At 44.2% G+C, this 27,046-nt stretch overlaps 1 protein-coding gene across 2 annotated transcripts; it reads right to left on the bottom strand.

Annotated features, from left to right (window-relative positions):
• On the bottom strand, positions 1-26,964 carry GEMIN8 (gem nuclear organelle associated protein 8). 2 transcript variants are annotated; one of them, XM_026035322.1, is made up of 5 exons: positions 26,916-26,964; positions 24,092-24,227; positions 21,943-21,979; positions 18,703-19,123; positions 1-1,813 (listed from the first exon to the last, which is right to left on the bottom strand). In XM_026035322.1, the coding sequence occupies exons 3-5, from the start codon at positions 21,943-21,945 to the stop codon at positions 1,557-1,559; spliced, it is 681 nt and encodes a 226-aa protein (XP_025891107.1). In that variant the 5' UTR covers positions 21,946-21,979; positions 24,092-24,227; positions 26,916-26,964; the 3' UTR covers positions 1-1,556. The 2 variants fall into 2 exon arrangements, with proteins under 2 accessions (XP_025891107.1, XP_025891108.1); XM_026035323.1 differs by lacking the exon at positions 26,916-26,964 and adding an exon at positions 26,814-26,895.
• Between the last annotated feature and the right edge of the window lie 82 nt (positions 26,965-27,046).

Raw genomic sequence — 27,046 nt, forward strand, 5'->3', positions numbered from 1 at the left:
GAACTAAAAAACGGYGCTTGTAAAAACCCGGTAGCACTGACCAACACACCAGATGCCAACTTCACTTCAGCCCTGCTGTTGTGCAACTGGCTGCTGCCGGGGGCACAGCTGCTACAGCTGTGTGTTACCAACCACACTTCCTACAGGAGACCCGATGGGCACGAATTCCAGTAAGAATTTTGGCTGCRGCTTTCCGTTCCCAAAAGGATACAAGAATGCTTCTGAGAATGAAAGCGGTGCATTTTCCCCTGCCTTGCTGCAGACCTGTCGCGTGACACGAACATCTTTGGCACACAACGACACGCAGCAGCAGGACTTGGCAGAAAGGCTTTGGCAGGAGTGATGAGGGTACCGTTTCCCAAGGAGTSACCAATTCCAAGGGGCAGACTGTGCTTCCCTTGCGCAGACCAGCCATGCCTTGCTCCGCACCCTGGCTGCCCGGCCGGGAAGCACCAAAGGCCATGAGGGCGGCAGGAGCAGCGYGGAGCAGCCTGCGCACGAGCAGGGCCCACGCGGCAGCCGCCTGTGATTCAGGCTGTGCGTGTACAGCACAAGGGCTGTCACCGCGAGGCTACACCTGACACGAGGGCAGCTCTCACTGCTACGCAGCTTCCTGCCTGCACGTGCCGCGCAAGGGGCTGCCCTGGGCTCCCAGACCTGGTTCTTCTTTTTCCTCAAAGCACTGGACCATTTAGATGCTTCTTGTTACAATGTCAAAAATTGGCTGTGGCCCTGGTAGCGCTTTTTCTTCTCAAGCACCTTCTACTAAAGAGACCTCTAACAGTGAGTACCATGTCAGGCATTTGTGGGTTTTTTTCATTTGTTTGTTTGTTCCCTTTCACTAAAGTATTTTTCTATATAATTTTGCTTCAGGGTTGAATTTCTGCCAGCTAACTATCAGTCTGGAAGAAAAATTTCCTGACTTACTACAAACCTCTGAAAGAGAATTCAAATGCCTGGGCTAGAGCAATTTGATAGGTTGTACCTAGGCCAATGGTCTCCTGTTTCCCAAATATCAAAGATTAGTAAACATAACATTTCAAGCTGTGCTGTGTCAAATGGAATCCAAAACCCACAATATCAAATAATAATAAAAATCAGGACTACTCACTTTCCTAAATTGGAAGAGCAGACAATTCATATAGTCTTTTTCTTTTTCCCTTTGTCATCACTTTAGGTTTTCATAGCATAAATCTTACTGGGTGCAGATGAATAGTGCCACATTTCTGGCAAGCACAGTCTAGGCAAGCTGGCATCGAATGAAACTATGGCTTTAGATGGGTGAAATGTCACTGTCCTTCCTTTTGCACCCTGACAAGTACAGGCACGTACAACAGACTGTGTCCATCACCAACTGCTGGTATGAAAAGAATTCAAGGCAAAGAACAATCCCCCCTCCCTTCCCTTTGCTRTCCCTCCCTCAGGAAAAAAAAATCAAACACCCAACCACCCCACCACCCAAAAGCAAAACTTGCAATTTGTTCTTTCAGTGGCATRCACTGGCTGTGGGACACATCGCTTCAGCTCTGTGCCAGGTCAGAGCACAGCCGAAGCACTCACAGCTTGAGGGGAATAATGGGCCAGTATTTGGGCTGATATTTGTCACAGTTCCTGTCAAAGTCAAGCTGCATGGCAGTCTCCATCGCGTGGATTTTAGCAGCGCTGTCGCCGTAGAGTTTCTTCATTTCAGCCATCTGCCTCTCGCCAGGTCTTTCTGTAGGTGGCTGCACAGAGCGCCCCGTTTTCATGTGAAAATCATGGTCAGCATCCACATACTCCTCCTGGTACTCGGCTTCCAACTGCTGCTGTTTCCCTACACAAATAAACCACAGGCGACAATCACAATTTACTCACTGACCACCCACTAATAAATTGGGCTAATTTTTTAACTGTTAGGGATTCAAATCTGTGCTAAGTCCAGAGRGCCCAAAGCCACATGTCCCCGCGTGCAGCTTGCACGGAATACAGAACAAACTGCATGTTACTTGCCATGCTGTCATCAGCCATCACGACAAATCCCTACTGAACACTGCAACCAAATCAGACTGGAAGCAGTGAGAAGGGAAGATCATCCTGGAACTGACTCCTAAAACTGCAGAAAAACCCTGTGTTACTAATAAAAAGTTGAAATAAGCCTTGCTTTATTTCTCCTCATCATTTGTGTATCTTGACAAGATAAAAAAAAAAAAAAAAAAAAAAAGAGAGCTGGTTTCCAAAATGATTATTTAGCAGTTGAGACAAGGAAACGATGCATGGGAAAATACAATTCCGTCAGTCATGGACAGCCGCAAACGCAGTCAGCTTCCACTCTGTGACACTGAACAAGCTGGTCTGCCGCACAGGTGCTGCCCAGTAACACACAACTGCAAACAGGGCGCTCGGACGCCCCAGCCAACCTCACTCATTCCTCAAGACTTGCCCACTTCAAAACAAACAGCATTATCGCTGCTGCTTTAAAGACAAAACAGAACAAGGCCCAGTATAAGTCTCTCCAGTGCAGCTTTCAAAGAGGATTTGAATGTTTCAAAGGGGTAAAAGACTCGGACCAATCTGCCATCAAAAATCCTCTTTCACAAGCCCAGTCTGTGAGCAAGAACTCCGTGATTTTGCGTGCACAAACCGCCGTGCAGCAAGAGGACGAGCTCTGCTCCCGAGGTGCCACAGCACTGAGGTGCTACAGAAGGAGCTCTTTCGTGGGGACATTCCCAGGAGAAGAACAAAATCACCTGCCAGGTGTTCAGATCCTTCACCAACCGGCACCAGATGACGGTTCTCAGCACTTCCATCACAGAAACAGTTTGTTACTAATGTTATTTACTAATGGACATGTGGGCTCGAGAACAAGCTCTTTTTAAGTAGCAGAAGGGACAGAGCACCCACAGACCAGGATTTATCAGGCACATACAGCTCATGCTTCTCTCTTCGGTGCCAAGGCCCTCTTCCCTCCTTCCCCTAGACAGGGATTTAACTCCCATAGAACATATGACATCTGCAAGCCCTAAACAAAAGTATCCTACTCTATCTGTGTCCAACATCTGCAGTTTATTTTTACACTGGAAAGTACTGTAGAGAGCAGCCAACTGACAGTGTCAGCCTCACTAAATCAACTATCCCCCCTTCCTCCCTCATGGAAAACAGCCATTTTTAAGCAGCATAATCTGAATCTTCAATCCCGGCATCTGTCTGTCGGGGAGGACTGGGGAAGGCTGGTTCGAAATGGAAGGAAGGAAGGAAGGAAGGAAGGAAGGAAGGAAGGAAGGAAGGAAGGAAGGAAGGAAGCAGTTTCCTTCAAAAAGGAACATGGTTCAAAATGGCCGCTGCCATTTCGAAGTCCCCCCCGCCAGCTCCGTGTGGGAGGCGGTCGCCATCCCGTGTGGGGATCCGCGCCGCTCTCAGACGCTCCGCGTGCCCCAAGCGCCCCGCTTTGCTACCATCCACAYGGAAACACACTCCCAGGCCTACACGTGTTGCTGCAGGGATGGGATTTATTCAGTGCCAGGCCATGTTGGCCCAGGGGCCTGGCTGGGGAGGAGCATGGCGGCCCATGGGGCGCCGCGCTGTGGGGCCAGGCCGCAGCCAGCGCAAGGCCTCATGGCTCCATGCTGCTGCTTCCAGGCATGATCCCCGCTCCATGGCTCAAACCGCCTCAGYGCACTTGGACACAAGCGAGAAAATTCACACCAGGAACACAGTGTCTCCAGCTACAGGTCACACAGCAAAACCCCGCCGGGGCTACCAACCGAGCTTGTATTTGTGGGCCCCCTTGGGCCACAAAGGTGGTTCCTGGTATTTCTGTATTGCCCGTGGAGGGGTTTTGCCCTTYAGCTCCCTAGGGGCCTGTCAGAGAGGGCTGCTTTCTACCTGGCTCGACTCAGGGTGCCCCGGGGCAGCTCACTGCGCACAGCAGGGCTTGAGAAACAGTCATTTCTCTGGAGATTTATAATGGATGCTCTTGACTGGACTTTTAATGAGGTTTTAGCAAAAGTTTTATAACAGAGGAGTGTATTGCAGTTTTGTGTAAGTAAATCTCCATTCGGGGCACAAATAGCACCGTTTATAAACCTGCAGATCCTACTTGTAACAATCAAAGCAGCAGCAATTTTGATTCCCCTCTCAGAACTATTTACTGAGCTTCCACTGTACACAGTATATTACATGTATCAGACATGCTGCCCTTGAATTTATAATCTAACTTGGATTATTTTAATATTTTATTGTTGAAAACTTTCTAGAGCAACTCTCCCACATAGTGTCAGGCATGTAAAAGCAGCATTCCACAGGATCCAGGCAGAGGCCGGGGACAGAATTCTCTGAAAAGCACATGGCCTTCCGGAGCAGAGGCTGGATCTGAACACTGAATGGGGCACCTGTTGCTAGCAACACCATTTTCCAGTTGTGCAGGAGGTGCTGTAGTTTCTCACCAGTTACTTGTGCGAGATACGACCATGGCAAAATCCAGTACCAGTAAGGGTGCCATTTGCCAGCATGGATAATGAYGGAAGGAGAAGCCATGGAAATAGAAAGTACGCAAATTCGTACCTCGGCAAAAGCTAAACACTGGGCAAACACACAGATAAATAACAGATGAAGGCAGAGAAAGTTTTGTCCTGTTAAAAGCTTTTTTGTGGAGCAGTGGTTGGGAAGCAGGACTGCCCTCAGTTGCAGTGACTTTGTGYTTTTTCCATTACATCTAGACTTGCATTAAAAAACACACAGCAACGCCATCCATGCTAAGTGTGCAATTACCTCTCCCTCAGACAGAGGATGAGGAGCATCTGATAATAGAAAAATAAAATAATGTGCTGCCTACAACAACAATAACCTATAGCTGCAGTCAGAATGTCTTTGAAGTGAATACCAGATATTAATTAATGAACTTGGTATTCTCAGCCTGTGGTGATGAAGTCCTTGGCTCTCTAAAAGCAGAGGTCCGTGCTCCAAACTCATAAGTCACCGTGCTGCCATATAACAGATGCAAAACAAACAGCTTTACACAATTTTGAGTAGTTCCTCCTTCCACTTCATAAGAACTAAAATACATGTGCTTTCCTTTGGAGCATTCCAGTTTGACTGCTGGCAGGCTTCCCTTCATCGTGGAGCCGTGTTTTGCAAATGTGAAAAAGCTGGGCAGCCAGCTCTGGTGTTGTTTGGTTACGGCACCAGGAATAAGCAGTGCTGACATTTCCATAATTGGCGAGTTCCGCTTCTCTCCAAAGACTCTTTTCTCTGGAAGCTCTTTTCAGAAGTAACTTATTCCTGCTAAATACAGCTCTCCTGGGAGGTCATCGTTGTCTGGCCCAAACCAGTTGGGATGCCTTTCTTTCTAGTGCAGTAAATAACAGCTGATTTGCTTTCTTCTTTCAGGAGCAGCAAGATCTTTATGCAACTCCCTTCATGCAATCTTGGGACACCATCAGTGATTCCAAGGCTTCTGCAAGAAAGTGTTTTCACTTTTTCTACTTGCTATGAGTAATGACTTTTAATTTGGGATATACTAGGTGAAAAGAAATGTATAAACGACAGTATAAACAACTAGAACTATATCTATCCCCCACCAACTGCCAAAGGCAGGATGAGCAGTAACTAATAAACTAGCTATTCCCTGCATTTGGAGCTTCATATTGACACAGATCCCTTACCTACCTTCTGCAAAGCTATGGCCATTCTTAAGCTGAAAGCAATTTTTCCTAAGGGGTCTTAGAAGCTCAAGTCCTGAGCTCATTGCTCCTATTTTATCAAAAGAACATGAAACGCCTTCTGTAAGTACAAAACCCAGATTCAAAACTCATGTAATTACTCTTATTTGAAGCAAGTCTCCATGAAGGCACTTTTCAACATTAAATAGTGATAAAAGCAGGGAGGACAATGATCTATGTTAGATTTTTAATGAAGATACTGAGAGATTCATACCCAGCACTGTGTGGTTTCTTGTACAGTTTTTAGCTCTATTACCTACACACTCAGCCCTTAGCTTACTGTTGCCACTGTAAATATGCAATTTGGCAACATTTCTCACAAATGCAGCCTTCTCCACAGTTACTTAGGTGTTCCTGGGCTCTGCCACACACCATGATATYTATGGCCAGAGACAAAGTGGCAAATGGCTTCTCCTTAATTGACTTTCAGCTTCTTGCTTAGTTAGCACATTATTCTTCAGGGAAATATTTCACTTTCCCCAGGCTCTTTAAAATTCTTTCATGTGATTTCATACTGGCCYGCACCCCTGTCCGTGTCCTTGCCTGCCTGCTTTGCACAACAAGCGCTTTCCTCCCGCCGGGGCACGGGCATGTTCGGAGCTTCTGCCGCTTTTCTTGCCAGTGGCCTGCGCCCATTTGAGCTGCATGCACCAGCACTCAGACCCTACTCATTTCTGCTGCTTAAAAACCTAGCTCTGCGCCTTCAAATGCCACTTCCCACAAGCCTGTCTGCTGCGTTAAATATTCCTCCCACGCAGGCTTCTCGATAGAAGCTCCTTAGAAAAGCTAAGCAGCTTTACCGTAAACCACGAGATCTTCCAAAGGGATGGCATCTGACCATGATCATGTATTATATTATGCCAGTATTTGCATGAACCAGGTGTACCACAAGGCAGGTGTACCATTCCTCTTCACCTTGAGGAATTCCAGCAAAACAAGTCTTTCAAATTGAAGGTTTTGCAAGCAGGATCTTCGAGCAGTTTAATTTCAATGCTTTAAAGATCTACAGATTCCCAGAGGGCTGAGATCTCCAGCATTACTCTTTGCTTTGCAGGACAACAGTCTTCATGTGTGGGAGCCTGTGACAAACAAACTGACTCACCTCTCCATCACGAAAGACAAAGTATTCAAGGCTATGTAAAACAGTATCATCTCGTTTGCTGGAGGGTTACTTTAAAACACAAAGCAACTTACAGAAATTGTAGAGATGTACTTAAAGAAGAGAGTGACCATTTTGTAGCAGCAGATGATTTTATAGCAGCAGAACAGCACTGCTCTAGCTGTGAACGATCTCAGGGAAAACACTCACATTTGAGCTTCTCATTAAAATGTTGTACTTGGAAAATAAAAACAACATTACGAAAGGATTACAGATAACAGATACAGATAACGTCTCCTTTCTCTCTTGTAACAGGTAGAGCCTGATCATCAAAGGAGTGTAGACAGTCAGGCTACATCTTACTGTATCAGTAGTGTAATCTATGCAGAAAAGAACTTAAAAAAGAAAAATCAATGGCTGTAGCTGGTTTGAAAACACATTAACAGTGACTTTGCTTGGGAGTAGTTGCCTGCACAGATTAGCTCTCAGCCACCACCGTGACAACGAAACATGAAACAGAGCCACCACAAATGCTAAAGATATTAGAAACACCAGGATCTCCATGCTGATGGGTTTTCCATGTGCTGGCTGGGGCGGGAATGAGTTAACACAAATGGAGTTGGTGGCCACAAGTACCCATAAGCAACGCAGCAGGCTCAAGCAAGCAGGCAAGCGTCCCCTCATGGGGTCTGCAGCAGAGCAGATGCTGTGAACAGCCAGGAGCTGCTGAGCCCGGCCTTGGCACTGAGAAAAGCTGTCTGAAAAGCTCTTTGCGAGGGCAGGGAACAGGCTAAGGAAAGAAAGGATCCTCTTTAAGAAAGGGGCAGTTGCTTGAAATGGGCTGTCAGAGCAGGCAGAAAATAGATATTTTTCCAGACCAGTGTACTGCTTCAGATATCTCCTCTTTCACTGCCATGGACATTTTCAATAATTTTTAAGGGTAAAGTTCTGTAGGAACAAGGCTGAACAACTTACCAAGCCAGCAAATGACTAAATGTTTACGCAGAAATCAGAGTGACAGGTCACCCAGGCAATAGAGGTAGGAGTCGAGGTGCTGACTTCCAGATTTGGAAGTGAGTGGTCTATACCACCCTTAAGTTACTTAACTAGCTCATACCTCATGCTAAGGAACCCGTAAAATGAGTTTAATACCTTCTGACCTGACAGAGGGCTTTGAAGGATTAATTATCACACACTGTTTTGAAAAGCATGGGTTAAATAACTTGCAGAAAGGTACACAGTGAAGAGGAGATTAAGGGAGCTAATTTCTGTTTTACAAATAGGATTAAGAACGCAGAAGGGGTGTCTTGCTGTCTCCAAAACAAACTGCCAAAGATCCTAGATGCAAACACAGGCTGGAAGGGTTGCCTTGTTTCTACTAGCAATAGACTACACTGRTTACTGTCCTGCTAAATATCCTTTATTTTATTTCCTTCTATTCCCTACCTGAATGAAACCCTTAAGAAGGAATCTTCTAATCCCCACAACGAAATTAACGGAGACAGCCCAAGCTAATAAATACCTAGGAAACCACCTTGCTCAAGTGAAAGCTGCTGTAGAATCACAGAATCCCTACGGTTGGGAAAGACCTTCAAGATCATCCAGCCCAACTGCAAAAACAGTAGAAACTGCAGTGAAACTGCAGTGTCTATCCTCAGCCACACACAGACACGACCCTGGCAGCTCCGTGGAAGATTCCAAACACAGAAATGACGAGGGGCAGCTCTGCACCCCCAGCACTCCGCAGACCCCGGTGCCCACGCGACAAAACAGAGACGCTGCCGCAAGGTCCATCCACAGCCAGAACTAGAAAGGCAGCCCACTCTGCTGCCCGCTCCCGAGCCATTACAGCAGCAAGGATCCTGGAGCCCAGAGAGGCAAGATTAGATGGCGTCCAGCTGACTCCAAGCTCCCTTCCCCCCAAACCCCTCCAATCTGTCACTGATGGCAACAAGGCTGAGGCCAGACAAAGCCACCCACGCCACGGTAAACAGGAGGATTACTTAAATCTATATATAACTGTCTTTGTGTACACACATATATACACACATACGTACACACACCACGCAGGCGGAGAGCACTGAACACATTCCAGCTTCTTAGAGAAACATTTCTTCGTTTGAACTCTTCCTTAAAGAGGAAAAGAATAAAAGCAATGAAAAAACACGGAGCTTCCCCACCACAACAGCTTTCACATGTGCTCTGAATAGAAATTAAGCACATGCACTTGGAAGAATGTGYTCTGTGATGTATAGAGTGCTAGGGAGAGGAGGAAGAAAGGAGAAAAAAGAGAAGATTTAGCTTGCACCAGCTTTCTAGATCAAAATTCTCTTTAYAGTGAAATTCCTTCCCTGATTCCAGCCACAGGCTTCACCACTGAATTCTATTTTGCTTATTTTAAGATACCTGTTTTAAGTTAAGATATAACTACAGCAGGCGGCATTTCATGAGGGGCATCTGAACAGAGGTCAAACAAAAGAAGGCAGCAAAGTGCATCACAGCTTGCAAAAGAAAGGGTTAAGATCAGTTTCCTTCTTACTTCCCTTTGCTAAATAGTATCACTCACAGGTATCAATACTGATGGACAAATTTCTACTTTCTAGCCATCTTAAACTCCATCACTGGAGTTTAAGAGCAATGCTAGGAGGTGCACAAGCCACATACCCACTGAAAYCCTTGGCTTCTGTTTTTGACGCTGCCTTTCACCCAGCGTCACTTTAGCATCGTAGTAAACTAGATGGAGCTACGTAAGCATTCGAGTTTAACTGCTGCACTTAGGACTAAAAGTACAATAGGAAAACAGAAAATATGGCAGGGGAGAATCCCAGAAGTGCCTCTGTTGCACGTGTGACACTGAAGGTAATTGAAGAGGGYGCTGTGTAAGGCGAGGCAGAGCCTGCTTTGGAAAGGGAGCTGCCGTGACAATTGTCACCAACACATCCAAGCAAGCGTGAGCTCCACGTCTCCCCTTGGCCACTTGAGAAAGAAAGCGGAAGCGACTCGATGTAGAGAGGACTTTATGCAGGAAGAACTACCTGAACAAAAACCCACCCAGGGCGGCAGCCTGCTCAAAGCAGAGGTCAGTAGATGATGCCAAGCAAAATCAGGCCATGTAGGTAACTACAGAGCACCAGCTCTAACCACTGAGAAATGGGAAGATGAGGAAGAGGCAAAGRCCTCTCCTGCACTCCACCAAAATCRGCGAGATGCTCTTCAAGCTTCCACCTCCACACCTCCTCCACCGATATGACACACTCGATAAAATCTCACAGTTTGGGGTCTTCCAGGGTTTCTCTGCCTCCTTTCCACCTTGCCACAGGCCAAAAATCCCTAAGTAATGACAACTAAAGAATCTTAAAGCAAGTGTTCCAGTACCTTTGCTTTACTGCTGCTGAGCAACTGCTTCAGAAATTGCAAACATCCTAGAAAGTCTTGTCCTGAGCGAGAAGGCAGCAGGACGGCTTGTCCGTATCTGTCATCAAAGTCAAGACTTGAAGCCTTGAGAAGGAGCCACCTGCTACATGGACAACTTTAAGAGCAACAACCACCATACCAGCAATTGCAAATGAAATTAACCCCAAGTTGGTTCTCACCCAGCCAAATGGGAACAGTAACAATCAATAGTGTAACACCCATGTTACATATTTCAGCACGAACCTCATTTCAGTACAAATAACCATTTAAGATTTATTCTTTATTTTACATTGCTGTCACAGTTTCAGTGCACCAAAGAATGGTGTTTTGACAATTTTGATGCATTTCCTTAAAAATATCACGGGAAACTGTGACAGTGGGTGAAGAGGTTTCAGTATTTGGGGGGCAAACAGCTGTAACAGCAATGAAGAACTGGGTCAGATTGTACCGAATTGGTTCATTCCTGAGAGGCAGGGAAGGACTRTTATCCCCATATTGTAGGGCCAAAGCCCTGAAGCAACCGTGGCACCAGCTCCYAGAGCAGATGCCCAGCGGGATTTGCAGAACATGGCCTCATAAGGCAGATCAGTTACTTAAGGCAGCCATGGACAGAGGGAGGGCAACAACATTCCCTTGCATGCTGACCCCCTTTAGGTGGGAATGGATTCCTCCTCTTTACTTTGGAGGAGAAAAGTTGCTCTTTTGGATATTTGCTTTCAAACTCCACCCTTGCTGAAGGCTTTTGTGGTCCCAGTGCCAGCCACATGGCTCGTGCAAACGCCACAATGGAAGGCTGGAAGGGTTACCCYGGCCCAAGGCAGGCAGCCGAGCAGCCCCTGTTGTCTCTCACACTTCTCTGGGCACGTGAGGAAGTGGGTTTCAAGAAGACTCTGGCAGGAGTCTCTGGACTTTCTGTCTCCAGAGCTCCAACAATTCCGTTGTGACAACGGGCAAGAATTGCCCYGGCTCCTTCTAGTAAGACCAGTAAGCAGTGAAAGGCCTTGAAAAGCACAGGGTGTCTCTGAAATTTTGCCATTAATAGTATCCTATTAAAATCAGCAGAGGTAACTTAGGAGTCTTCARGCAAGCCTTGAGAGAGGCTTATAAAAGATAAAATTAAAATGTCAAATGTTCAATACTCAAGATACTTTGCTCCCATGCTCTGTCCCTTGGACTGTCACTGTTCACTTACAGGGCTGAGAGTACCATGCTGAAGAGAGATGAATTCAGTCATCAGTGCAGAGCTGAGTCAGACCTTTCTCCTAAAAGGAAACCATTGAGGGATCCAGAAACACTGCACGTGGCACCTCCATGGAACCAGCAACCAACACAGTTCAGAGGCAACAGAAAAGCGCGCTGGCTGTGCAGGGAGACTGCCCGGGAGCGGTGCCTGGCACGGGCACGGAGCAGCCCTCCCAGCCCTTTGCTGCAGAGCTGCCYGTGCCTCTCAGCATGGGCTCCCCTGCTCCCGCCCAGGGCAGCTGCTCTCACAGGCTCCCCTGCAGGGACAAAGAGTGAAGAGAAAAYGAAGGGAGCTGCTCAAAGCTGATGCAGGTGCTGATGGAATCAGCAAGCAGGCAGACCGGCCTTGGGAAAGCTACCAGTAAACTCAGTACAAGCAGGGCCTGTGACCCCAGCACCAGCAAGCTGGTCCCATGCAAGGCAGCCTTCTGTAGCAGCCCTCTCAAAGCTGTTTTTCTTTTCACAAAGAGGCTGGGGAGGGATTTCTTTTCCACACGTGGCCCCTGGGATCTGCTTAGAGGTTCCTGACAAGGCTCTGCAGAGCCCTGGTCCATCAYAGCAGGGTGCTCCGAGGTCCTGGTCCTCGGAGTCCGCATGGCCACAAATGGGGCACTGCACGCGTCTGGCCTAAAACTTGATTTCACAGAACCACAGAAGGGTTGAGGTTGGAAGGGACCTCTAGAGACCATTTAGTCCAACACCCCTGCTCCAGCAGGGACACCCAGAGCGCGTGGCACAGAGTGGCATCCAGGTATGTAGCTCCCTTGGCAGCCTGTTCCAGGGCTCTGTCACCCTCACAGGAAAGAAGTTCTTCCTCACTTCCTGATTCACTTCATGTGTTTTATCTGTAAAGAGCAAGTCCCAACAGCTAACCCATCAGAGCTGTGAAAGTGACAACCTCCACAACAGCAAGCCATGGACACGGTTCCAGAGCATCCTTCTGAGATCACCAAGTGTCCAGAAAGAGCTCTAGAAAACAGACGTGGCCCGTGGATGGCAAAAGAAAGGAGCAGCTGACGGGCCAGCATCTGCCCTTGTCTACGTGTCTTATCCACATATCCGTAAGGGGCAGTTCCAGTCAGAAGGAATTTCACCACAGCGCTGACTTCCAAGATTACCCAACTGCTCTCGCTGACTCATAACTTACTGGCTCACAACTACCGTGGGGATGGAGGCTCTGCGGGAGAACGGGCAGTTCTAATTCCATACTTGCCCAGTAAGGTTATTGTCAAAAGTGTCTCTGCTGGTCACGGAGATAACAGCTGCTAAGCAAAAGGCGGAGACTAACAACACTTCTCAGACTGCACACTTTGCCCTCAAGCCTGTTGCTTGCTCCACATGAGGAACGCACAATCCCTTGCACACGGGGACGAGTCAAACGCCTCAACAACCCCCCTGAGGCGCACACGGTGCCCGCTGTGCCACTGGGAATGCCTTGGGGCAGACACGTAAAGGATGACTCAGGTCTCTGAAGCCCCCCATTCTCCTGGTAAGACGGAGGAAGGAGGACGCTCTGCGTTTGCCCCGCGTGCGGGAGGCGCCGTCGGTGCTGGCACCCTCAGCACTGCCCTTGAAGCGACGCCCACACCCCGGGCATCTCTGCACGGCTGCTCACGGGCCCCTCTGCGAGCGGAGAGCTCCGTTTCAAGTGTGAGATCCAAGGACGCTTTCTTGGCTATAAAATTCTCTGGGAAAGTCGGTGTTCCCAAACTGATACTTTCAGCACACTGAAAACTCCGGCCTTTGTGAAACTGATATAAAATTATTGGCAAGCTCTTGCTTTACAAATGCAATTCAGAATCTGTATTTTTGCAAATGCAGTTTTTCTTTTTTCCACTATAAGCCTGGTGAAGATTGTGGCATTTTCCTTGTTTCTCTCTCAGGAAAACATTTTTCTGCTCTTGGCTTCTAGTACCAAATAACACTACCTCTGTATTGGACACAGAGCATATACTTGAAAAGATTCTCCTGCTACAGGAAACATCATTTACCTTCCGAAACCTTACAGAGAAGTGTGATAAAATGTTCAGTCCTCCAGAGCAGGGACACGGTACAAAGGCAAAAGTTTCCACATTTCTTCTTCACTTTCCAAAAGAGCGAAGTTCTCTCTTCAGCACCCACACATGCTGCAGAGAATCCCTCTGTCACCGGCATTTCTCAGAAGCTTCAGCAACTCAGAGGAAAAAAACACCTATGATGGCAAGCAGGACTGGCAAAGCCTTGAAGGGCAAGCAGACATTGGTACAGGAGAAGAGAAGGAGATGCCTGCGACCAGAAATAAGCATCTGAACTGGAGTCTGGTGGATCAGGCAGAGGAAAAACAGGGAGAGGTTTTTACCAAAACTGATGGAAAGAGGGAATACACCATGGTGGCAAACACCTGCAGAGCAGTCAGTACTATTCAAAACATCACCAAGACTTTTAAGAAGAACAGAACTAAGAGAGGAATGGATTTGGTGCTATCCAAGTAAATTAAGAACATGGAAAATTTCATCACCCTCACTGCACGGAACAGACAGAGGCAACAGTCATCTCTCAAAGAAATCCGAAAGGAAAACTACTGCAAGTTGCAGATTTTAGGCAAACCTCTTTGATCACCAATCCCTTTCATTTGGTTTAGGCAGTTTTTCATCTGGTTTGAAAACTTCTTAAGTTTAGGCAATATTATTTGGGGAAAAGCTGGAGGGTGCATGTTCACAACACAAACAGAGCCTTGAAAGGAAAAACCCAGTCGTGGCATTAACAACTGACAGGCGAACGAAGCAACGTGACTGCAGTTTCCTTAGCTTCTCTCTGTTTCTAAACTAAAGGACACTCTCTCACTGCCCAGAATGGTTCTCTGTGCACTTGTAATGCTGCATTAATGCATTTACATTACTCATTTATTAAGATGTATGTATGTAAAGAAAGGAGAAAAAAAAGTAAAACATAAAGCCAAGCTACAGATTTCAAAGACTATATTTAAAAATGTAATAAATACGTGTCCTTTTAACTTTTAAAAGTTGCTTGCAAATATAAAGCTACTTAATATATTCTGTCCTTTATATCATGATGCTCGGGGAATTAAAGTTCTCTAGCTAGGTCTGCCAGGTGGGACAATGCAGAAAAATGACTTCACACTTTTCACCCGCCTGTGGAAGACTTTAAAACACAACTAACAACATCCACAAGAAGCAAAGTTTATTAGGATCAGCAGTTACCCAAAAACCRAAACAGGCTAGCCCGACAGCAACAGAAAAACAAGGAGGAAACAAGAAAACTGCAACGGTTGTGTATGAAGAAATAACTGAAGAATCTTTATAACCTACTGCAGAAAATAAATTATACTGCCTGTAAGGGATTTAAACTGAATGGCTTTGCCTGCAGTATACTTAGAGCATGGGATAGATTTGTTGTGCATTAATGTGTCTGATACAGTTCGTAGAGTAAAATTCTGCTCACAGAGTTAGCTTGGTGCATTCCACGAATATACAACTTGGACTGAAACACGTGACGTAACATAGAAACCAGGAAGAACTTGACCTGAACTCAAAGACCAAAAAAAAAAAAAAAAAAATGTTTGTGAAAATCTCCCTCTGCTTAAGTGCTAAATCATGCAGAGAGGCCCTGGGTTTGCCAGGTTCAGAGGCTTTACTGCACGAGTCAGCGAGTCACTGCTAATGTGCACTGCGAAAACAAACCTCAGCACGTAACTCAGAAACCGGCACGTTCATCAAGTTTGTGGTAGTTACTGAAAAATGAAGCCAAGTTGCCAAGTTTTCCTCTTCTGTCAGTCGGCATGGCAGATTTCTTCACTTGCACRCTCTTCCCTTTGCAATAATGTTAATACTGGTACTTCACCATCCAGACACAGCTACCTTTCCTGGCTCTGCTGTCGTCCTGCTTGAGCCTTCCACAGTGCCACTTTGTAAGATCCTCTCTGCTGGTGCCAGTGGCCACTGTTACCTCTAGYAGATGCTACACCAGGCAACAGGAGTGTGAGTTTGACATGAACTAGGATTCATTTCAGTCCATTTCATTACCTTTTTATATGGATTGTGGGGTGGCATCAACCACATCTAACTTGGTCAATCAAGACTCCCATATGCCCAGAACAAGCTGCATGAGAGCTATCTAGTATTTCCTAGTTACGTGGGGCTTCAAAAACACCAGACTCATGGCAGTCATACTGCAAATATAAGTCAGTCCTGTACCCTCTGTATCAGAACTCTTCCTTACGYGGGAAATTGCTGTTTCTTTTCGGCCCTTGCTATTTCTTTCCTTCACACCTTCCTTAAGTTGTCAACTAGAACAAATCCTCGCACAGTTTTCTTTTTAGTACAACAGCAAAGCAGGGGTCTTTGCCCCRAACGCATAGCAAGATGTAGGGTTCAGAGGCTGTGAACCCCACCTGGAGCCCTTTACCTATGTCAGAAGAAGAAAACTTCACTCAGAGCCCTCCTAACAGCTGCYTTGCACTTAGTCTGTGTATCAAGGTGGCTATTGCGTCTTCCTCCCTGATAAGCACAAATCTTTCCTCTTAGCTTAGAGAAAACTGAAATTCCTACCTCCACATCACAAGTGTCTCTTTCAGTGATAGATGCCTAAATTTCTGGCCTTGCTGGGCCAGGAACACAGTGCCCGTTCTCCTTTACAGATCTGCTTGTCCAGTGGGGGGTGACTTGACTCTCAGTTAGCGATTGAAAGTAACAGGTCAGAGAGAACAGATTAAGCAACTGCGGGTTTTGTGCCTACCAGCATAATCTCTGTTTTCCTTGAGGGCTGAGAAAAAAAGCCACAGTAATTCTTCATAATAATAATTCATTACGAAAGATACAACCTGATAGCATCATTAATCTCAGCTTAACGAACCCCTAAATTTYATTTTGCTTAGAAGCAGATGCAGGATAAGGAGTACCACTCTCTCACACGAGCAGAGAGGCACTGCGATCAACAGGGTCTCCATACAGCTCAACATGTCCACATCATCAGAAAATGACTATTTTGCTCCTGCTGCTCCTTGTAATGTTTCCTCTGATAAACTTCAACAGACTTAGAAAAGTATTTTATTTTTTTTCTCCCATTAAGAGAAACAAAACTATTTCTGCACAAGTTCTTTCTGTACTTTTAATTACTCACAAATTAGCCTTTAGATAGCACCTTTCACCTAAAAGTTTTGCAACACTTCTAATTTCAATTAAAATCGAGCACTGCACTTGTTTACTTTTGCTTGCTTTAAAGAGTTCTTCTCCTCCCTTTATTTGGGAAAATACAAAGTWACTGAGAAGCACAGAAACTAAAGGCCAGAGTCTGCTTTGATTTGCCCCAAGATCTGCAACACCGTCATTAAGGTAAAGGGAATTTCACTTACCCAGAACCAGACTACTAAATGGCACAGAGGTGAGACCTCATTAYTCCAAAGGCTTCAAGGACTTTACATGGTAAAAGGAACAAGGGAAAGGAATCTCTCTGCTCTCAGTCACAGGCCTCTTCCTGATCTACTTGCTCGTCGCAAAGATTCAATTCACATTTTTAGCAAGAACAGCAAGCGAGAGGTCAGGCAGACATAAAATATCTATACCATGGTTACATAGCCTATTTGTGACACAGAGCCTCTGATTTCAGAGACTTTGTCACTGGGAWTGTGATAGACGATGGGAAATCTGTAAGGATTTCCCAGTTTCCAGCACAGCACTCTAATCACATATCTACAGAGAGCACCAAACACAAGGACAGCGCGAGTCCAAGGAGTGCGCTCTGGATGCAACCCTGCATCTCAGAGCATCCCGCACCTCTCCAAAGGAGCCTTTCTACACAACAGAGAACAGCAAACTCACTCTGCCAAGGCAGAGCCCTGCTGACCAGCAAGGCTGCACGTGGGGTGCTATCACCGAGCTCCGTAASCCAGGCCAACTCACTCCCCTGTGAATCAGAGACCTGCACGTCCTTCTGAAGGACGTGTGCAGTTAAACTGGGGTGCTTCACATCACTAGACCCTCTATGATCGAAGAATTTAACATCATTTTAACTCTCCCTCTCTATCATTGCCTTTATTCTGTGTTTTCASAGCTCTTCTGTCTTTCAGAATGCATTACAAGCTCTATTAAATACTAATTCTGGGTATTTCCTACATGACTTACACAGGAAGTTATTTTCATCATGCTGTTTCCCCAAAACAGATCATAAATTTCCTGAAACATTTAAATATGCAGTAAACTGTTAATAAAGTACAACAGAATCCTTTATTTCCTTTAAGATTTTATAGAAATGAAGAGGACCAATAACTGAGGATCAAGATCTGAAGGAAAAAAACTCTCAAGTTTTTGTCTGATGTCTCCTGCTCAAGGGCTTGGGTCCAGATCAAGATGCAAAACAATGAAAAACTTTTGATACAGTACAGAGGACCAAGGGATGCTGGGGGAGAAGAGAAAGGTCTTGGAATTTTGCTGTTAGGTTAGTCAAATAACAAAATAAAATTGCTGATCATATTATAAAGTACATGGAAGTTTACCTTAGGGTTGTAGTAAAGTGCTGCCTCTGGGTTCCCCTTTCAGAGATGTACTATGCAAGTACATTTACACTTAGAACTCTGTCATTTTGACAATATTTTAGACTGAATACAATTTAGAAGTCCTTTGGCTACCTTAAATCCTTTATTTTAAAATTTGACATCAATTAATTTTGGATATTGACACACAAGTCATACAAGTTTTGTCAATACTTGTATTGGCATACAAGTAATATATACACATGCTTTTAATGGAAAAGCTGGTTGATCAAATACTGTCTTAAAATTTAAGACATTTAAAATTTCAAAATTAAGCAAATCTTTTTGAGATAAACCAAAGGATAATTAGAAAAGGAAGGCAAGAATTGGCAAAAGACTCATTGAGCGACTCTTGGAAGAATGAATTCTGAACTCAACACCAGCGCTACCAGCAAGACTAAGAGCAGCGCTGAACATTTGAGCCATGGACAAATTTTCTTCAGAGCTGAAGACGATTATTGTCTTCTCCTCTTTACAGCCAGCATCTTTCCTCTCTCATGAGAAAACCCTCAAATGTTTTCTGAACATTATTTCAAACCTAAGTGCTCCCACACTGACCTAAGAGCCCTGCTGACCTAAGTGCTCTCACAAATTCTGCCTGGCTCATGCTGTCGGGCTTGCTCTCTTCTAGTGCTCCCTCCTTCTGCAAATCGTCTACCCCAACTCTGGACTTCCCTCCCGCAACACGACAGTCACCCGGGAACACGCGACCAACACGGCCTTACGCAGCTCTTCCCGGTGCCTCTCCGTCTGTGCGAAAAATTCGCGGAGTTCTTCCGTGATCTCCATGTTACTCAAGTCACACTCTATCACCTCCTCTTCGGACTCGGCATCCTCCTCCGCCGCAGGGTCCCTCACGGCATCGTCCGCGGCCCGTCGCCGCATCCTGCTGGCGCGTGCGGCTCTGCCGCCGGGGCTGCGTGTCCGGGCGCCGCCATCACCGCCTGGGTCACCGCATTCCCAGTCGGAGTAGCGGCTGCTCGGGGGCGCTGGTGGCCACGGGAAGTGGTGCGAGGCCTCCATGGCTCTCCCGTAGGCTGTGTGGTGCTTGTGCATCCAGAGCATGGCTGCATCGTAGTGCCTCCAGTACCTGGCGTATACTCGCTGCAAGTACCACGGCTCAGCCTCTCCCACAGGCATTGCCTCCTGGATAATGAGGGAGGGAAAAAGAAGAGAAAATCAACAGTAATTCAGGGAAGAAATACTGTAAAATCAAGCTCGAAGTTTGCCTTTTGACCATGCCATTCTTCTTTAATAAACAATGTATATCTGAATGAGAGTACATATTAACACTGTGCAAACACATTACATTTTACTACTCTTTGAAGAAACTGTTTTTGCTCATCAGCTACCAATAAAGAACTGCCTGTAAAGCAGCAATACACAGGAGATATTTTCCCAAGTGTTCCTGTTCCTGTAGTGCAAGTGGAAAGTACTCCGCAGTTCCTTTACCGTTCACCATGAGTTGCAAGAACCGGATCACATCTATGTGAATGCATTACAACCTACACCTGCTTCCCAAATCCACAGACAGAAAATGCAAGAGATTAAAATTCCTCCATATTAAACAAAGGCATTAAGGCATTAATTTCATCCCGTAACATACTTCCTCCATCTGCCTGCCAAGATAAGTTTCACAGGAAAGGTCAAACTGCAGCTGAGTCGAGTTCATATATCCATCACGGCTCTGATCAAAAACAAGATTGTATTTAGGCATGTGCTGAGCTGCCTGCAAATCTCCCTTTTGCAACCAGCATATGGAAAGAAGCAATAAAGTCCCAATGATAAAATACTGTACATGGGAAGAGAGGTATCCAGGGATAAAATGAAACACACCATCCCTGTCCTCCAGCTGATCTCACTTYACCTGAAACAGCACAGTTTTACTCTGTTGATATTTCACCAGCAACCAAAAATCCCAGTCCCCTCAGCCTTAGCCCTCCTTCCTAGAGGCCGTTTTCTCTCCTGCCTCCCGGTCTTCTCAAGAAGAGGGAGATGCTGAAGCTCTTAAAGAAAGGCATACAGTAAACAAGGGCCATACACACATGGCAAGTGAAGCCTTTTTCATATCTTAATTCTCAGAGAAAAAAGCTTTTCTCAGGCCAAATGGAGTGCCCGCACTCTGCCCAGGGAGGTTGTGGAGTCTCCTTCTGCGGGGACCTTCCAAACTTGCCTGGATGCCACCCTGCGCCCTGTGCTCTGGGTGATCCTGCTGGAGCAGGGGGGGTTGGACTAGATGATCTCTAGAAGGCCCTTCCAATCTCAACCCTTCCGTGATTCTGTGACAAACTAGAAGAATTTTAATTAAATTTGAATTAAACCATGCTTTGGCACATGCTCAAACTATGTGAAGATCTGCTGAGATGAATCTGACATTTACAGTCCTTTATTATATATTTTTTAAAAACASAAGAGATAAAAAAAACCTTTCTTGAAATATGTTTTCCCAATCTGAACTGGCGCCACTCTGTAGCCTTAAAAGAACGATCTCTTGCAGAATGAAGTATTAAATAAACTTACAAAATACTTTCCATTCAATGCTGGTAATACCACATGAGGTTAATTTCATTTACTTACATTTGTTTTCACTTCCTGGTTCTCAGACAATAACGCAAATGCTGGAGTCTACAATAACAACTGCCCCTTCTTTCTGCAAAATTGAGCCTATTATCTCAGAAGGGGTCTACAAATATTGTTTCTTTTGAAAGTTACTGCTAAGAGATTTTAGGTACAAAAGGTCTCCAGCCAACAAATCTCTTGGAGAAAAAACATTTAGAAAAATACATTGTTCAAGAAAGCCTGATCAAAAATGTCATCCTATCTGGGAAGGATTCTCTAGTTCTGCTATGTGATTAAAACACTCAAATTATCTTTCCTGAAAAGTAACAGTTCATGGAAGCAAGACTTCATAGGGCTGATTCTCCTTACTTTCCCATCATCCTGCTAAAAGAGGACTCATTTCAGAATACTTGTTCCCAAGAGGACTAGTGCGGTAAAATCACCTACCTTCCACAATGAATTTACCCATTCTTCATCACTCAACCTACTAAAACTTAGGATGTACAATGTTTTCCTTATTTATTTTTCTTGCTTTGCTCAAGAATCTCAGGCTGACTCCTTGCCCTTCATCAGTCAGAAGTGAAGGTCCTGTTGTTCAGTCTGACATTCACAGGTCACTTTTGGAACATTTTGCTTATTTTTTTTTCCGCTACTTAAAAATCCAGTTATGGAATACAATAAGGCAGTTCAAGCAGCCTGATCTCATACATTCTATATATTTCAGAAAAGGACAACACATTCTTCTAGAGCTCAAAAGTTATCTTCAGCTCTTTTGAATTGTTTCTAAAAAGGGCCTTGATGACTTTACTGAATGCGCTGGAATCCCGCTGGCTGCAGTGCCCGGCTGACCAGCTCCAGTAGCTAATTTCAGGAAGAGAAGACAAAAAGCCTTTTTACGGAGGCAGAATTGTGATGCTGGTGCCTGTCCAAATATTTTTTGTGGCTCTTTTTTTTTTTTGTTTTTTTTTTTGTTCAAAGTGACCCATGAAAACCTCTTTTATATTTCCAATTTAAAAAATCCATCTGTTCAAAAAGAAAAGTTACAGAAATGTTTCACATTGGGGTGGAAAAAGGAAAGGAATACCTTAAAGCCTAACTTAGTTCTGTGCCTCTGCTTTTTCAGCTGTGAAACAAATGGAAATAAGAGATTTCCTCAAGTGAACAAAAGCTATAAATCTAAAGGCAAATGATCAACGTCCTCATTTTTCCTGTTATGACTCTGGAGTCTTCCCAAGGGGAGACAAATCACACAGTGTTGTAATCTGAGTTCTATTTTGAATGCAGTTTAGCTTCTTTCATACATAATTTGTACATGTCTGTATTGTCAGATCAATAAAAGTGTTTTTATGCACTTCTTACAACTAGGACTAGCTTATCAAACAGGAACATCTAAAAAGATTGCTTACCATCTCTTTCGGAGTTTGTTCCGGTGGCCAAGGAAAGCTAGGAAAGAAAATAGATTTTTTTTTTTTAATTCATAAAAATAAATACAAAGATGGGCACAAATAATGAATATATTTTAATAAACTTGAATACTATGGCCAATAGCTACTAAATATCCTTCTTCGTTGTGGCYAGTTAAAGACTCTTAATTATGGCTTTTGATTAGTTTGGTAATAATCTCAGTCCTTGAAATTCCTCACCACAATATGAAAATTAAAAAAGAGCCTTTTACTACAATGTAGTCTAAAATGCTGAGAGTGAAGAACACACTTTGTTTCATTACCCTTATCTTTCCTACCATTTCCCACTATTTTCTCTTTTTAGCAGCACTTACATAGAGGCATACATAAAAGAAGTTATTTCAGCAAAACGCTTAAATCCATTTTGACAACACAAAAGTAGTAAGGGTTCTGATTAAATCTACTTCTGTTTGCTTACAACTCCCTCTTTTTGCTTTATTTCTCTTTTTCTTCAGACATCTCATCCCAATCCTGCCATCAGGAAGGGAAACTGCAATCCAATTTGGACTGTAATCATATTCTCATACATCATGAAAAAGGGAAAGAAACAGCAGCAACTAGAAAACAGACAAAAAAAACCCCAGAGAGTACAAGACACCTATAATCACCAGGCAAGGCTCCCAATTATAATTATTTTCAGTGTGATTTACCAGCACGAACCTTTTAGAAACGTTCTGAGTAATTTGCTCCCTACCTGACAATATTTTATTATATTAAGACCACATTCATCTCATGTTGTCACTCACAACTTGAACTTGACACCGGTGAAAAATAACAGGAATTCAATGCACTAAATTACCCTAAACTACTAACGCAGTAAACTACTACTAAAACATGGTCAACTGGAATATATCTAACACAGCATTTTCTTTTTTACAACTACTGTGGATTTATTCCAGTGTCACAGGAGAATTACCCTCACTGCATATGAACATAGGACATGGGGACAGGACATTTGGGGACATGGAACTTCTAGAGAGGGTCCAGAGGAGAGCAACAAAGATGATTAAGGGACTGGAGTATCTCTTGGATGAGGAAACACTAAGCAAGCTTGGATGGTTTAGCCTGGAGAAGATTGAGAGGAGATCTGATCAATATCTATAAATATCTGAGGGAAGAATGTAGGGAGGAAGGGGCTAAACTCTTCTTGTTGGTGGCCAGTGACAGGACAAAGCGCAATGGTAACAATTTGAAACACAGGCAGTTCCATCTCCATGTGAGGAAGAGCTTTTTTCCTGTGAGGGTGACAGAGCCCTGACACAGGCTGCCCAGGGAGGTTGTGGAGTCTCCTTCTCYGGAGATCTTCCAAACCCGCCTGGATGCYGCCCYGTGTCCCGTGCTCTCTAGCYGTCCCTGCTGGAGCAAGGAGGTTGGACTAGATSATCTCTAGGGGTTCCTTCCAACCTCAACCATTCTGTGATTCTGTGACATACACCACAGCTGTGTTCTGTCTGATGCATAGTAATTAAATAGCAACTTTTTGCTTCTTAAGCTGTAGTGAATGCAAAGAGAACGGSAATGGGTAACCTTCAAAGCACATGCAAACCATGAAGCTCCTCAATAGACAAACTATCACTCTTTGCATAGCGCACAGCAAGCTCACAGGCACAAACCTGTGGTCACAGCAATCTATCTGCAAGAAGTCCTGCACATGTGAGCCGTCTCATCACAGACAATGGGAACCCTCATGCAGCTGAGGGCTTGCAGAACTGGGCAGTAGGAGCCAACACAGGYGATGTCATTTTGTTCCCCCCTGCCTGCTTACAGGGGAAGGAATAAAACGCAGAGCTAAGGCCACTCATAAAACACTTCAGCGACCTGCAGCTTTAGTAACCCAGAGATGTGTTATAGACTCAGGGGAAATAAGGTGTTTGAAATGAACAGCAAAAGCTCATATTTAGCTCTTCAAAACTTTTGTTTCCATTCTCATGGCTTGCATATGCACTCAGTGTCTATTCCACATACCTGCCTAGGCAGTGTCAGGGTCACTGCAAGAGTCTTTTTCTCATACTTGAAAACCTAGGCTCATGGTAGCAGATTCTTTCATTTCCACTTCATAAAAATTAGATGTATTAGAAGCTCATGATCTTACCTGGCAGAAGTCTTTGAACTAGCTTCAGCACAAACAGAAATYAGAGTCTAATATAAGCACACTGTTTTCACTGTTTCTAAAGCAGCAGATGACAAGATCTGAAACTTCTTTCGTCTACAGCATATGCATATGCTTTCTGAAGGAGAAACAGAGAAAAAGGTTTGGTAAATATCCAACTATATTAGTTTAATAAATATAAAAACCTGCTTCACCAAACTGATTACTTTCAGAAATTAAGTACAAAACATGACAACAAATAAAAGGCATAGCGTAACAGATCTACAAGCTGTGACACTAACTTAAAGAATGAGTTAATTTTTATTTTATGCTGAAATACTCTTCCAAAAGACACTATGCAAGATAGGAAATATGGTAAGAAGCAGAGACCAAATGTGATAAATACACTACTGTAACTTATATTTTTACATAAAATATGGAAGCAACTGAACATATGAAAATACCCAGAATATCTGTAATTCTAAATAAGAAATCTCCTTATCTATGTTAATCAATAATAATAACAATAAGGCTACTTTTAATTTTTTTCTCCTTTTTTCAGCCTAAAATATTTTTCCATTGAAATGAGGAATGGACAYACTGCCTTTCAACAAACTATGACTGTCTCCTTAGGAAGGCAGCACTAAGGAATATCTACTTCAGCGCAACTCCATTCCACTGGACTCAAAAYAAATTGAGACAGCGCCTGTCACACTGCAAGACAGAGCCATGAAAGGCTTTCTTCTTTTCACTGCAGCCACTACAACTCCAGGTGCAGGAGCACAGCCCTCCAGTGGAGTCCGGAGCACAGGGCTGCATTTGAGGTTACTGGCTGAGATCAAASGGACCCACTGGTGACAAGGAGGCTTTGACCTCATGCAGAAGACTGGGAGCACAGCATTAACTAACCCCTTCTATAGTGTTAAGAGAAAAAGACAGGGTGTAATTAAAGGAAGGTCAAATCACAACAAATGCAGCAGAGAACCTCATTAAATTACATATAAAGTGTTTCTGAAGAAGAAAACCATGTTTGCCTCAGAAACGCCCAAAACACTGCCTAAGCTGACATCTTTTGCTTACTGCTGCTGCTTTTGCCTCTGCTCCTTCAGCTTGTGTGACCTGTATTCTTCTGTCAGACCAAAGATGTCCCTATCTTAGTACTCTATTTCTGGAAATGACCAGTAACAGACACTTACTAAAATACAACACACAAAATATATTTATGACATATTTCCTCGGATTCCTACAAGAGGCTGTTTAGATACTTCATCAGGTTCAAACTGCTTTGGGCATTTAAAAGCTAACATCTGACTTATTTTCCATAAATGTGACATTTCTCTGAATCCATGGACACTTGGGGCTTACGCAGCCTCCCATGGCGGCACTGGGAGCTTGGCATGTCACAGTTCACATTTGATATGTTAAGCACCATTTTTGCTGYGCAAGGCAAACTCACTCATCAGTGGCAATATACTGAGTGGACATTTTATATGCAGAAGATAGGGCAGATTTAGAGCAAGAACATATCAGAAACTACAAAAGTATTCTAAAAKATCTCCAGTCATAAAATGGGAAAAGACAAATGTTGTGGTCATCAGGATTCTGTAAGAAGGGACAAATTTATCTCCAGCTGCAAGCACGGAGGGCAATAGCACCTAAGGCAGTGAGAGAAACAGAATATCCATTTTGATTGAAAATTCTCCTACTCAAACCATTACCTCTGGCGGAAGGACACCACAGTAACACTTCAAAGGGGGAACGAAAAAGGAGGAAKKKWTMKKMTCATTACATTATCTTAAGAGCTGAATCTCCAGAAATGTATTTTTAGAGACCTATGTAAAAAAAATAAAATATAAAAGCACTGAAGGACCAACTAGATCCTGTACTGCTGTAGGATACTATTTTTTATTCCACTCGCTCAAATGAGTGAGTGGAATTTTGGATCAGCAGATCACTCAAAGCACAAAACTGGCTGAACCTGAAMAACAGATGCAGAAATTAAAAGCATTCATAAAAGAGCTTTTGCAAAAATAAGGTGACTATTTAGTCCAGCAATTTGTATTTCACACATTAAGTTGATCGGAAAGCTCCCTCCCACACAACCTGTGAACAGAGAAACCATGTGTTTAACAAAATTCTGATTAAAAGCATCACCTATTAAAGGAAGAGACCATCAGTACTGGTACTGATGCCAGCAAGATACAAAAGGACACCCTCCATGCTCTTCATCATGCTTGTTAACTCAGCATCCTCCTCCTAAGGCTTTGCTAGATTTGACTATACCACCCGACTAGTTCAAAAAAACACCATGCCTTTTGTTAGACATTTCCAGTTAACCAACCTTCTCTGTGTGTCAAATATATAAACCAACCATCTCTACATGTCTCTGTGGGTCAAATAAATAAAATATTGAAGCCCTATTACAYGTTCTCAAACATATATGCCAAGAGTTTAGGAATAAATATGTCTCATACAACAATATCATTAGTGGGTGTCTTCCCACAAACGGCTATTTCATTTTACACTTCCAATGCTTACTCTCAGTGTGAGTTTAACACCTGAAGAGGGGGAAACGAACAGTGTGAAGAGTATTTTGATCTACTTTAGATTAAYGCTGTGCACTGCTGGGGTATGATGTTAACTTTAACATCCAAGTGCAGAGGCTGCAGTGGCAGTTTGCAGTACAAATACCTCCCTACTAAATAAAGTACAAATCTCTACATACAGGATTGTCTGTGAACAGAGGATCCTACTGGCACTTAGGATTCAGTTACAGCTKGCTGTCATTCAACCTGGAGACTCGGCTGAGCTATGAAAACCTACTGACCATGATGATGGCTTCACATCAACATCCTCACACTGGCACTGGTTTTTCCTGCAAGTAGAAGGGGAAGAAATTACATACATGACAAAAGTATATTCAAGGAAGGGAAGCTCTCCTAACTCCTAAGCCTGTGA

This window comes from Nothoprocta perdicaria, unplaced genomic scaffold (genome assembly GCF_003342845.1).
Source record: "Nothoprocta perdicaria isolate Ctin4 unplaced genomic scaffold, notPer1 scaffold_158, whole genome shotgun sequence".
Taxonomy (NCBI): domain Eukaryota; kingdom Metazoa; phylum Chordata; class Aves; order Tinamiformes; family Tinamidae; genus Nothoprocta; species Nothoprocta perdicaria.